The following is a 15,235-nucleotide window of genomic DNA, read 5'->3' as shown; positions in this document are numbered from 1 at the left end:
CAGTAAGAGTCGATAAAGCATTAAAAGCTACATATGCCAGGGCAATGAAAAAAAAATTGGAATTGAAATTGCCTAAAAACTACAATTAAGACTAAAAAAAAATACATATAGGAAACTCATACAATGCAGTAATGTATGCTACATAGCATTAAATAACAATTTTTTCTCATTTAAAACTTCAGCAATGTTAAAAGCGCATTACTCAACAATATTAAAAACATTACATGAACTAAAAATATATAACTGTAATATTTTATGTTTAACAGTTAATAGTAAAGTCCTTCGTCTTTCAGAAAGTAGAGCAGATTAAAATAGAGTCCAATTAATGGAGATTGAAAGAGCCAAAATGTTTAAATCTAAGAAATATAAAATTTGGAAGTCAAAATGTGAATCACAGCTAACGAGAATTACGGTGTGTACAGAATGGGACACTCTCACCTTTTAGCTGATGTTGATATGTAATTTGAGAGTGACTAATCCATAAGTGTATCAATCTTTTCTTTTCAATTCCTGCTCATGACCTAATACTTGACATAAAGCTTCACACACAGTAGCTTATTATATATCTGTAAATTCCAGTGCTGCTGCCATTTTGGAAAATTTGCTGCTTCACATATTTTATGATACCTGTATAAGAGATGTTAGCTACATAGACTGCATCAACAGATTTGGCAGCAATGTCTGCTAGCTTAGTGCCCCTTATACCAATATGGGCAAGAATCCAACAGCATCAAATATAGTACCATCAGGTCTTAAGATCTAAATCAGGGATTTCAAACTTTTTTTCTTGCACTGACTCCTTTCCAGTTTTTCTTTAATATAAGCACAAAACACAATCATAATACATTAAAAGCTCGACTATCCAGAAAGCTTTAAGATTGTCGAATTCCAGATATGCTAAAATTCTGAATAGTTGAGCATATAAAAATTGGAATTCTTGATAGAAAAGCCAAATGAGTGGAAGAGATATCCAGTCTAAGTTGGAGAAAGTTGGCGAGAACATGAAAGCCAAACTTACATGTCCTTCTAGAAGACGTTTAATGAAACAGATCATTCTTTAACACGTTGAGCGCGGCGCCGGTCCCTGGGAACTTTCCATGTGGCCAGCGTCGGTCCCTGGTGACCTGCACTGGAATTTTCGTTTGGCTGGCGTCGGTCCTCAGGACTGACAGTATTAAAGTTAAAAAATAAATATAGTCTCAATGAAATGTGATCAAATTTAGTTTTAATGAAATGTATTGAAACATTCTAAACAAAAATATGGCTTAGCTCGCGGCAGGCTGAACGGAAAGGACAGCAAATTCGCGCTGCGCTCAACGTGTTAAATAAACAGATACAAATTATAGATATAGCATATAAAAACTTAAATCACTTATCAAAATTTTTTACATTGCATCACCACTGTTTATTCGTTTTCAAGTCACACAGAGTGCCTTTCTTGATGCCAGGATCCTGTAACTTAGAAACTGTATACTATTCCATGAAATGTAGGCTCCGCTTATCGAGAATTAATTGAGTTTACATAAAACCTAGGCTATATTATGAGTCTGTCATGATATCATGATACTAAATCACACTATTTGATGATAATGTACACTGCTAAAAAGAAAAAAAAAAATGGGACAGTGCTATATCTCCCGTTCTACTGGGCCGGTTGACAAAATTCAAACTGCATTTTTCATGTCTCGAAAGCGTGACTTAGGATATATATTAGATTTATATATAGCATTATTCTAACATAGGTATTTTGACACAAAATCGGACTTTTCCTGAAAAAACTAAATTTTTTTTATTTTTCCTTTCACATTTTGAAATTTAGGTTCATTCCAAATAAAATTTACCTATTTTTTGTGTTTTATTTTTTAAATTTATATTTTTAAATAATTTTCATAAATTTTTTGAAAAAATTTTGAATTATAACCTATAAAATTTTGACCATCATCTTAAAGTAAGTGTATTTCTAAGCATACCTGCAAAAAATTAGACTTTTTTCTTCAAAATTTTCTAAGATATAAACGAATTTACATATTTTCGCGTTTTGAAATTTAGCATTTTTTTTTTTTTTTTTTTTTTTTTTTTTTTTGAGCGATAATAATGCCAAATGTGGTTTATGGACTTTCGTTACAGAATTGCCACAGCTATTTTTAACCTTAAATTTCAAATAAAATTTTATGGAGAATTAATTATATGAAATTTTTTCCCTCAATGACGTGTAATAAATATTTATTAATACTATATGAAAAGCTATTTTTTTAATTATAGATGATATTATTCAAATTTTTAAATATTTTTTTTAATTTCTCTCTTTCTCCTTTTTTTAAAAAAATATTTGTATGAGTAAATTTTTATTTTCGGCATTTTATTGTCTGCTACTTTACTTTAACTTCATTTAAATCGAATTGTCCAAAACTGAGAACTTATGTTTGATGTTCATTTGAATTTTTTGAAAATATTTTATGACATTAACTGCATAATTTATTTCTAAACAAGCTGTTGCTTATGAAGTGGCTGAAAGAATGGCTGATACTATCATCCATATTTTTAAAGCACAGTATATTTTTATAGAAACATAAGATTTAGAATAATCATTTTTATAAAAGTCAAATTATGATATAACATACAACCCTCTAGAAACCGAATTAATGAAAGTTTAATGGTTATGTAGAAATGATCTGCAGCTACTTAATGGCTGGATAAGTTAGCAGGTTCTGTGGACAAGTAAGAATAATTATATAAACGACACCTAAATTCTGAATTCAATTAACAATGAGGGTACGATGTTTAGTAAATGAATTTAAGAAGTTTTTAAACATAAAAAATCAACTCATTTTTTATCCTAAAATGTATTTTTATGCGTAGCGTATTTTCATTATACCCTTAAAATTCTAATTTAGAATGTAATTGTCAAGAATTGAATTCTAATCATCAGTAATATGATAAGTAATTATTACAATTATTAATAAATCCTTTTTATAAAGTAATTGCAAATATTTCAAAAAACTTTCTGTCTCAATGCAAATATTTCTAATTTTATATTAATCAAGATTGCACACGATATTATTTATTTGCACTTCAATTCTTACCGTCAACTCTAATAGAAGTTACAAACCAATTATATTTAATTAAGGAATGACCATCTAAGTTTAGAAACAGCGTACCGTAACAGCAATTCAATTATAGGCGCCGTATCTTTCATGTCACTCCCGACTGGCAAGCTATATGATTTTTAATGAGTATTCGGGTTTTGCTAATAACTTTACTTGGAAATCGCGCTTAAACTAGGTTAGTTGGTTATTTGAACATAGAAAGAACATGGTAGCTATTTGGTTAAGATGCTTTCATTGAGAACCTTTGTAAAGAGAACCTAAAAAAACTACGAAAACCAACCATGCAGCCTGGGTTAGACTTTGCAACAAACAATTAGTATTTAACAATCTTCAAATGCTAGGCAACTGGTGAGGCTCCAATTAAATATTTTATTTGTAAATATTTAAAATATTGTATTCTTAGACACAAAAAGCAGAATTTAAGTTTTGTTAACTCGTTAGTAAACTACCAAGCCATAGTGCAAATGAATATTCAATTTCATTTGCAATAATTGTATTCACTTAATATTCTTGTAATATAAGCTAAAGAAGGAATGTTCTCAGAAGATTAAAGAAGTGTTTAAATCCAGTGATATTAGATTTGTCTTACAAGCTCAGGATCAAAACAATTCTGCAATTGCCCGAGTAGTTGACTTGTAAATGGCTGTGAATTAAGCAGATGACTTTTAATATTACGTTATTCAGTCAGAAAACGTATTCCAAATTTTTTGCATTGCATAACAATGCATCTTTTCATTATTCAATACCAATCAGAAAACCGCTTGTGTTCCAAAAATAAGTATGTGTACTCACATGTTCTTCAAATTTGTCTTCTTGTGATTTTTTTTCTTTCCCAAAAACTAAAGTTGCCTCTCAAAGGAAAGTTTTTTGACATTGAAGAGACAAAACGAGTATCGCATCTACTTTTAGAGGCATGTCAAAAACAGATCATTTTGCCCTGGTGGTGAGTTTTTGAACTAAAAAAAAATTTCCATAACCTCCTTTACACGATTCCCAAGTGTGAAAACATTTGGTCCGGTAGTTTTCCTTTTATGATCATTTCAAAGTGAAACTTTAATTATAACCACCATGTAAATTAAACTTTAAAAGTTTGACAGTTTGGTTCAAGTCCCAGCTTTAAAAATATATATAATTTTTATATTAATTCTCTTAGAAAGAATGTTTGAAGAAGCAAATTTTTTTCTCGCGTTATAGATTGTATAAAAAAACATGATTTTTAATATGATTTAAATTGTTTCAGCTGATATAAGAATCGGGTCACTCGGTGGTACAGAATAAACACTGCTGGACCGTTTTATTTCTTTGTCATTTAGCAAAAAAATCTTTTAATGAAAATATCCTTCGCTTTAAACTTTATTTATAGTTAAAATGACTAGAAAATGAAAAGCTGTCATCAGCTGAAACACAATTCACGTAATTTATATTTAAAAAAAATTGACAAGAATGCAAAATTTATGAGTCTAGCCATCAAAAAATCTTAATTTTCATGTGTGAGCACTGAAAATAACTGTAGAAGGAAAGAAGAAAATTAGGGGGAAAAGTAAGCAAAAATTTGCAGGGAAATTTAGCTGTCAGACATACCAAGATGTTTCAAAAAGTTGGAAGCTTTTGAATATACTTTCAGGATACTTCAAAGAATTTAGGTGTTCAAAGAGAAAACACTTGGACATGCACACCAGCAAATACCATCAATTGAGCTTGTGTTAACAGATAAGACAAAAATGATATCATTGCAGATTAAAGTGAAGAGTGACTGGTTTTAGACTATATGGTTGTATAAATTTAAATTAAGTTATAGAACATCATATCGTATCATAAACGGAGAATGTTGAATTATTTCTCAGTCGAATTATTCGAAGATTCAGTAGTTTATCTAGTGATGTGTGTGGAATGAACCTAAAGACATTTTTTTTTTTCCCTCCTGATGAAAAAGCAGCCGAGTGGTAAAGTCGCTGAACACTGGTAGTTCAGTTCGAGGTTTGAATCCTGCGAACGGGCGTTTACCGGGATTCGAACCCTGGAGTGAACTACCAGTGTTCAGCGATTTTACTGTTCAGCCGTTTGTGGGCCTTTATGAAATGGAAGGCGATAACTTTATTTAAAATGATTGTTAGAAATACCAAGATGTTTCAAAAAGTGGAATGCTTTTAATATACTTGCAGAATGCCTGAAGAAAAAAGAAAAAATAAATTTTGCATAAAATTTAGTATTTGTATTTTTTTTAATTTAAAACTTTTTTAATCTTATGATATTTGATTCTTGCGATTTCAAAAATAAAATATTTGGCTAAAATATGAATAACATTTTAAGAAACCAAACGTAGGATGATAAAATCGTGTAAAGCAATGGGCACAGTGATAAACTGTTTAAAGCAGTGTATCATTGCAAGTCATCCTAAGTTAAAATGTCGGTTATACTTCTCTCTTATTTATATATCTTTTCTGAATGGAACATTGAAAGGCATGTTAAGTGTGCTTTACTTTATTTTCTTTTTTAATATATGCAGTTTTCAAATGCATTGTAGTCTGGGTTACAAAGTATTCTTCCGAAAGAAACGCAATTCAAATAAATAAAATCAAAATCTGGAAAATTTATATTAATAAATATATTTAAAATGCTCAGTTCGAATGAATAAATAGAAAATTTTAAAAGAATTTTCTGAAGAGACAATGCAACACTAACAATTAAAATAAAAGTCTAAAAATTTGAATTTCGTGAATCGGCGTAGTAGAATGGGAGATATAGAACTGTCTCTTTTTTTTAGCAGTGTAAATGATGTAATAATACAAGTAAATTTTTTTTGCAAAAAAAGTAGACACATATGGTTTTCTGGTTAAAAAACTTAAATCCTTCCTCATTTGACCAGTTAATAATCCTGTTCAATGTGATTTGCAATCATCTTTCTATGTAATGCATATCAGCATCTTGGCAGCTCATCTGAAGATCATAAAAATAAAGCTCTATTTATTGTTGAGAGTAGTCCTTTTAAAATACAATTAATTTTGTGGCTAAGAAGCATAACATTCAGCCCACATCTTTGAGGCACACCTGCTTCTTAAATGAAATTATCAGACATCACAGAACCTAACTTTACTTTGCATGTTCTGTCCTTTAAAAAGTTCTGTATAAAAACTGGTAGACTACCAGTCTACCAACCATGCAGGTGGCTACAATATAAGTCTCAAAGTATGACACAGCTCCAATTTTTCATATCAAAAAAGATGAAAGATATATAGTTTCTTTTCACAAAGGCATTCTGAATAGCTATCTCTAAAATCAAGAAGATATCAATAACTGATAAGCATCTCTGATAGAGAAAAAGAAGACCATTTTTTACAGGTTAGGTGGCAGTTAACCAGCTTTCCCAGAACTCTGCAAAGGCATCTGGTCAGTATGAATAGGTAATAGTTTTGGGGATTCTTTGAGTCCTTACTGTTCTTTAATTAGGGATAAAAAAACTTTTTCTCCAGGTCATTGGGATAACATGCTCCTACCATACCCAGTTACAAAGAGTGAGAAGCACCATTGAGGATGTACTGGCAAATGATTAATCATCAGAAAATTAATGCCATCAAGACCCAGGTGTTTCGAAGATTTACAGGAAATGAATGTTTGGGCAGTCGCTTCTGGTACCGGATGCAGCAGCTAAAGCCTCTCAATGGTCTTATGCTCTTACACTGCTAGTGCTCAATGCTCTTACACTGCAAGCAATATCTCTTACACTGCTAATTATTCTGCTATCATCTTTTAGAGAAGAAAGCAGGTAATCATTATAGATCCCTTTTGCTTTCCTGACTCTGCCCCATGCCTATTGGCTTGCTATAGAAAATGTCATTTTAGAAATATAAGGTACCCATGAATTCTTCTGGCTACATCGGAGCACTCTCCATGTGTCTGCTTTTGCCTTTTTGAAGGCCAAGAAATTGGTCATAAAAGAACAACATCAAAAGATACTCACTGTTCTCTGCTGCGAGTGAGTTTCCTTACATTCATGGCTTTGCATAATTTGGTAACTTGTTAGATGACTTTGAAATTGTACATTCTCTTGCCTGGATTATAGTGTTTGTGATACATGTAACTGCTTCATTAGTCGATTTGTTGCTCGGTGCATCTTGTGTCAATAAGACATAGGCAGCAAAGAGATAGATCGATCAGTGTGTTCCATTTCAAAATAGTCTCAGAGTCTGGAAACTGATACACAGTCTCCTGGAACAGAAATGATGAGTGGAAAGTGATAGCTCATATGCAGTCTGTCCTCATGCAAAAGGTACGTAGCTGTAGGAGCAATGGAGAGCAAATGGCCAGATCGATGGAATGTTCTTAGGCTCTGCCAAAAATAGGTACTATCACCATGATTTAATAGAATTAGACAATCATCTTCAAAAAGTGTTTACATAAGTTTGTTTTTCTGCTGCCCCACAGAGGATTATCCCAATTAAAATCACCAAGAAGCATGTAAGGTTGATTAATAAATTAATTAACAAGATGTTTTAAGTCATTTTGATTGAATGGCTCTACTCTTATAAGCGCCCTAAGATCACCAAATGTGGAGATATGTGTTCTGTGCTGGTTTCTGGCACGATTGCATGTTGTATGGCAACCCTTTTGACGTTGGGTACTTTGGTGGATTGGTTTAATTACTCATTGGTTCGTGTTGTGCGTGTTTTGAAATGGCGTATGTTGCAATGAGAGACGTGGTTACAAGAGGGTCTTGATGATTACTTTTAGTGACTGTGCATGTTAGAAGTAAGGAAATGCTGATGCAGTGTATTAAAGAGTGGATCGAGGCCTTGTACAACTATTTTTTCGGATGGCTGGAAATCTTACAAGGATTTAGGAAAAGAAGGTTTTGAACATTTATTTGTGAACCATAGTATGAATTTTCTGGATAGTGTGTCTGGCTGTCATATAAATACAATAGTGATTACGTGGCGGCATGAAATTGGTATTTCTACTGTTCAAAAAAGCATTCATTCATGGTAAGTGCATTTTATTTTATTCTTGTTCTTATTTTGTAGAATGTTATGTTCAATGTTTTTTTAGTATGAATTTCTGTCATTATTGTTGTTTTTTTTTAATTGTTCAAAATTTTCTTTTAGTTATTTTAGTTTATTTTGTTGATTAGTGTGTAGTGCCTAGATTGCACAATTGGTAGATTTTTTTAAGTTGAAACAGAATGTTGTGTACATGGTATTCTTTGAAATTTATTGTTGTTATGTTAATTTATTAAAGCGAGGTGTGTGCAGTTCGTAGATTCTTTCGCTGTCTACATTGTGCAATTTGTAGATGTTTTTTAAAGTTGAAACAGAACACTGTGTACATGGTATTCTTTGAAATTTATTGTTAATTTATTAAAGCAAGGTGTGCGTAGTTCGTAGATTCTTTCGATGCCTAAATTGTGCAATTTGTAGGTTTATTTTTAAGTTAAAATATATTGCTGTATACATGGATTCTTGTCAAATAGTCAAATAGTTAGAAACTTTACGTTTTTGCTATCTAAATTTTTTGCTTTTGTTTTGGATTTTTAACTTAAATTGTGTGTTCAAAACGTGGTTTTTGCATGTGCGAAAACCGCGTTTTTGGAGACATTTTAGGCTTAAAGTTCGAAATGTAGACAAAAAATTTAGATAGTAATATGGCACCATGGAGTAAGAGTAGTTCTGATTAATTCTTTCATTTGGCAGCAAATACAACAAACAAATGGTGAAGAGCTTGGAGGCAGGTTGTCAGCTGTAATGCATTCGAAGGATATTTGTGAGCGGTTAGTAGACCTACACCACTACTAGCACTATACTGTTATTCTTGCCAACATTTTTCATCAATAAATATCTCTGAAGCTTAATTTTTCAATCAGGTTTTAAGATTCTTGCACAGCAAAGCAAGCATGATGGTGGATATCTATCAGGTTCTTGATATTATCGAGACCTTAGCTAAAACTGTAGCAGTTCCACAATATTAGGATAACTATCATAAATGCTTATGTCATCTATTCTGCTGCTTAGTTGAGCAAAGGAGATTTAGGGGTAGTTTCAAATCTTCTTCAACTTTCCTATATTCAGAAGCCAGTTCATCAGATAACATGCACCGAAGAGTTTCAACTGATACTTCTCGATTTGGAACACTTAATTTGCTTCATAATTTTTCCAAATTTAAAAATACTTTTACTTTCAGTTTAAATAGTTTTCTACCGAACTATTATTTCTTTCTCTTTTTAAATTCTTCAAATGAAGTACAATTTTAAGATGATATTTCTGTGGTTTCTTTATGACATGCATTAACAATTGTTTGTATGCAGATTGATTTTACAGCAGTAAGATTTATTTGAATGTAGCTGAATATTATTCACTATTCTCTTAACTTCTGCATACGATATATCCGCATATGGTATATCCCCCTGGGGTTCTTTTACTGTCATGGCTGAGATCTGTACTTTGACAGTCTAGGCTCTGGAAATATAAAATACATGAACCTGAGGTTCTTGTAGCTTGTGGGAGAGGAGTAAGGCTTAAAATCTCATTAATTCAGAGGTCCACGCAGAAGACAGTGTCAAAAGCTCCATCCGGCAGGTGGCATATATGGGAATCAGTCTAACTCCAAATTCAAAGCCCTTGTGGTGTGTGTAGGAAATAGTTTCAAATCTAAAAATTACAAAAAATACAATAGCAACAGTATACTAAAAATTATTTAGTGTACTGTTGGCTTCGCAACCCTCGAACTTTGCTGAGCCCATGTCTCCTGCCAAACAAGCAAGGCACCAAAAGGGTCAGCTGTGTAGTGCAGTCTCTAACAAATAATGAGAAGACATACATAATTATTTAATCAGATAATATGGCATATTTCCAATTACTCTGGCAAGCTGGATTTCTTTTTTGCCTTGCTTTTTGCAGATGATCTTCAATATGCTAGATGATCATCTTAGCAGTTTATGCAGAGAAATGTATTATTACAGTTATCACTCTCATGGTCACTTTGTGCATATGAGGTTGCCACAGCATGTTTTTGAATGCCAAATCTGTGGCACTGAAAACATAGCATTAGATTTGGCAGATATAGTATAATCAGGCAATGCAAATAACCACCTTTGATAAATTTTGACATATCTTAAGTGTTGAAAATCAGGATTATGTGCTTTGCATCAATAAATTCACCATCTCATCTTACTTTATTCATTCTGCATGGCAGACATGTAAAACTTTCATTTCTTCAACTATTCCTTTCTCTGCTACTGAAAGAAAATTAGGTTCTGATATTCCCCTATGAGAAAAATTTAAGGTATTAAAAGGAGAGATTGTAATTTTTGTGGGTTTGAAATATGTAACCTTTAATAGTGAAATGAACAGCTATAGTTTCAAACAGGAGGTTACCACTGCGAATATTCTGATTTTAAAGCAATTACATTACATAATTAGAAGTTAGCTGCAATTTCAGAGATGTAGATGTAAAAAAATAGTACTTGCATATTATCCCCTTGGCCATAAAATTGTTGCCAACAACACATTCATAACATCTATGCTTTCATCTGATGTAACACAGATTGATTCTTGCTTAACCATCTCATTTTTATGAATGAGGATATAAATTATATATTATTGCTATAACTTTCTCTTGTATTTAAAAAAAAAAGTTTAAAATTTGGGACCAGTTTTTACAGAATAGCAAGCAGTGAATAACATTTCTGCTCAAAAAATAAGCAACAAACGCAAAACACAGAATAAAACAAAAACTACTTAATGGATATGCATGAAACTGATGCAAGAAGTTGGTGTGGCATTACTATTCTGCTAGACCACATAGCAAACAATAAAATAAAGACATACAAAAATATTACATGTTTTACAGCGATCACATCATGAAAAACCAAATGTGTAGAAAGCAAGCAAACGGTTCATAAAACTCAATAGATATTAAGTCTATAAGTAAATGAATCATATGTTATGAAACATGATCCAATAAAGCTACATTTCTACTTAGACACCTTTCTGTTACCAGTATAAGCCAAAGATGCATAGCCATTTTAGCTTCAAGTCACATTTTAATTTAAGTGACTATTTAAATATAATCTTTCTTTGTAGAGAACATCCCTTTCTTGAGGGAACAATATGGTCCTAACTAATAAAAAAAACTGATTAGCAGACTGAAGATAGTTATCAACAGGAAAAAAGCCAAACCACACTGGCAACTCCTGGCAGCAAAAATAATATGCAAAACGAATTATATATAAAAAAAAATTTAAAAAAAAAAAAAAAAGGAAAGGGAGAAAAGAACAAAATGCATTGAATCCTCCCCCTCCCCTTTTTTTTTTTCTTTCTTTTCTGCAACTAGAAATGAACTGAAAGTTCTGTAATCAAATCTTACATTTGGCAAGTATTCATTCCTCTTAAGAGAAGTAAAACATATGAAGACAGCTGTGCAATACGGCTGTCTAAAGATAATTATTCATTTCTAGCTTTCAGATTATCAATACACTTAAAAATATTAAATGTTATCACAAAATTAATTGTAATTTAATTTTTTAAGCACAATAAAATAAAACTCACCTTTGAATATTTTTATTTTGCAAAACAACAGGAAAATGTTCATTCATATGATACAGTCTTTTATTTAAGTTTTGCACTCGTTTTAGCAGGCCCTGAAAAACACAAAAGATATGACAGAAAATAAAGAAAACTACAGTAAAATTTTAAAATAGCTTATTATCAAGCCTTGTAATTAAGATATCATTATGGGTTTATTTATGAAAAGTTTATTGAAAATATCTGGTTTAAAAGAGTTCTTGGTTAATCTGGATTAAGGTAACTTGGCGATTTCTTGGCGAAAATTTGGTGACCAACTCTGCTACAGCAACCCTCTATTTTTTTTTCGCCGCCATTTTGTCTCCACGAAGTAAAGACATGTTTCTTTTCTTTTTATTTACTGAACACTTTTTCCAACAATCTGCTAGCCGAATTACACTTATGCTAGAAATTTTATGGAACGAAACTGCTTAATCATGACAAATATTAACTGCAAAATTGGGAAAAAGTGCAGAATCGCAAACTCCTTGCCACGTTTTTCAAAATCGCACATACACAGTAACCATGTAACACATCGACTTATTTTTACTTAAAAAAAATCCCAGAATTGCACAAAAATGGCATTGCGCAGACTCTTCACTATATCCATGTACACTGCTTTTTCCTCATAAATTAGAAAAAGTTGCACGAAAAAGCAGGAAAATTTTGTGAATCTTTAAACTCGGTAAAAAGCACATATATGAATTTACCTGATCTCAAAAAAGTATATACCCTTTCCAAGGATGAACATTTCCATGTATAAAATAAATAAACTATCCAAAAACTTTTCCCTCTAAATTATCTATTACAAACATCACTAACGAATTTATAACGCAAACATTAAAAATGGTTGCAAATACTTAGTGTCAAATATTAAAATTATTTCCATGCACGTTTACTTCAACTGAAACGTATACCAAATTGCTACAAACATATAATTCACAATATAACTATCATTTAATTAAAATATAATAATTAAACCATGTACACGTCGACTTATTTTTACTTAAAAAAAATATCCCAGAATTGCACAAAAATGGCATTGCGCACACTCTTTACTATATCCATGTACACTGCTTTTTTCTCATAAATTAGAAAAATTTCACGAAAATGCATGAAAATTTTGTGAATCTTTAAATTCGGTAAAAAGGACATATATATGAAATTACCTGATCACGAAAAAGTATATACCCTTTCCAAGGATGAACATTTGCACTTATAAAATAAATAAAATATCCAAAAACTTTTCCCTCTAAATTATCTATTACAAACCTCACCTGCCAATTTATAACGCAGACATTAAAAATGGTTCCAAATACTTAGTGTTAAATACTTAAATTCTTTCCATGCACATTTACTTCTACTCAAACGTATTCCAAAATACTACAAACATATAACTCTCAAAATCACGATCATTAAATTAAAATATAATTAAATTAAAAAACACTACTTAAAATATAAATAAGCACATACATTAAATTAATAAAAATTACCTTACAATCCTAATTACTTTAAACTAAATCATTGCTAATAACAAATTTCCAATAATACCATATTAATTTATTTACTCCTTACATTTAGAACAATGCATAAAAATAATATCCTCAAATAATTAAAAATACTAACTTACCTAATCTTCTACAGAATCTTGAGTGCATGGCGGATCACAAAATGTCCATTTTCACCAGATTTCTTGCACCGCCATTCAAACTTATCTGTAATATCCTTACGTTCACACAATCTCATTTCATTCCCACGTTGGACATTCATACTTATCCACAATTAAGCAATTCTTTTCAATTACACATAAACGCAATAAAAATTTCGGATTTACTTTATACAGGACCATGGGATCCAAATATTAAACAACACTGTTTAACAGAACATAGAATGAAACTAATTCTATAAAGTACAGCAGATATTTTGGTTGATCTTTGGATTATGGTAACTTGGCGACTTTTTAGCAAAAATTTGGCGACCAGCTCTGCTACAGCAACCCTCTACTTTTTTTTTCGCCGCCATTTTGTCTTCACGAACTAAAGACATATTTCTTTTCGGTTGATCTTTACATTATGGTAACTTGGCGATTTTTTGGCGAAAATTTGGCGACCAACTCTCCTACAGCAACCCTCTATTTTTTTTCCCCCGCCGCCATTTTGTCTTCACGAAGTAAAGACATGTTTCTTTTCTTTTTATCTACTGAACACTTCTTTCAACAATCTACTAGCCGAATTACACTTATCCTAGAAATTTTATCTAACAAAACTGCTTAATCATGACAAATATTCACTGCAAAATTGGGAAATAGTGCACAATACCATACTCCTTACGCGTTTTTCAAAATAACACATACACATAAACCACGTACACGCCGACTTATTCTTACTTAAAAAAACATCCCAGAATTGCACAAAAATGGCATTGCGCACACTCTTCACTATATCCACGTACACTGCTTTTTTGTCATAAATTAGAAAAATTTCACGAAAATACATGAAAATTTTGTGAATCTTTAAATCCGGTAAAAAGAACATATGTGAAATTACCTGATCGCGAAAAAGTATTTACCCTTTACAAATATGAACATTTCCACATATAAAATAAATAAAATATCCAAAAACTTTTACCTCTTAAATCATCTATTACATTACACACGTCACCAACGAATTCATACCGCAAGCATTCCAAATACTTAGTATCAAATATTTAAATTATTTCCATGCACGTTTATTTCAACTTAAACGTATACCAAATTCCTACAAGCATAAAATTCACAAAATAACTATCATTTCATTAAAATATCACTAAACCATGTACACGTCGACTTATTTTTACTTAAAAAAACATCCCAGAATTGCACAAAAATGGCATTGCGCACACTCTTCACTATATCCATGTACACTGCTTTTTTCTCATAAATTACAAAAATTTCACGAAAATACATGACAATTTTCTCAATCTTTAAACCTGGTAAAAAGAACATATATGAAATTACATGATCGCGAAAAAGTATTTACCCTTTACAAATATCAACATTTCCACATATAAAATAAATAGAATATCCAAAAACTTTTACCTCTAAATCATCTATTACATTATACACGTCACCAACAAATTCATACCTCAAGCATTACAAATACTTAATATCAAATATTTAAATTATTTCCATGCACGTTTATTTCAACTTAAACGTATACCAAATTCCTACAAACATAAAATTCACAAAATAACTATCATTTCATTAAAATATAATTAAATTCAAAAACACTACTTAAAATATAAATAAGCACATACATTAAATTAATAAAAATTACCTTACAATCCTAATTACTTTAAACTAAATCATTGCTAATAACAATTTTCCCAATAATACCAAATTCCTTTCCACCTTACATTTACAACAATGCATAAAAATAATATCCTCAAATAATTAAAAATACTAACTTACCTAATCTTAATTCAGAAGTCAAACAACAAAAATCAGCGTTAATTTACAAAATTTTCACAGTTTATTTTTTAAGTTTATTTTTTCATTTTGTATGTTTACTGGACATTCTTGGAACAGGCCTGCGCTTA

General features: G+C 31.1%; 1 protein-coding gene across 4 annotated transcripts in view; it reads right to left on the bottom strand.

Moving 5' to 3' along the window:
• The window catches only part of LOC118192435 (SKA complex subunit 1-like), an 86,971-nt gene that overhangs the window by 50,872 nt on the left and 20,864 nt on the right, over positions 1–15,235 (bottom strand). For all 4 annotated transcript variants that reach the window (XM_085816673.1, XM_085816671.1, XM_085816675.1 and 1 more), the window contains one exon: positions 11,645–11,736. In XM_085816673.1, the coding sequence (XP_085672799.1) occupies positions 11,645–11,736 (92 nt within the window). The remainder of the gene's footprint in view (positions 1–11,644; positions 11,737–15,235) is intronic.

The sequence above is a fragment of the Stegodyphus dumicola genome, chromosome 5, assembly GCF_044657685.1.
Source record: "Stegodyphus dumicola isolate Sdum_Otavi_A_Nest chromosome 5, ASM4465768v1".
NCBI lineage: Eukaryota > Metazoa > Arthropoda > Arachnida > Araneae > Eresidae > Stegodyphus > Stegodyphus dumicola.
This window is presented reverse-complemented; position numbering and strand designations above follow the sequence as displayed.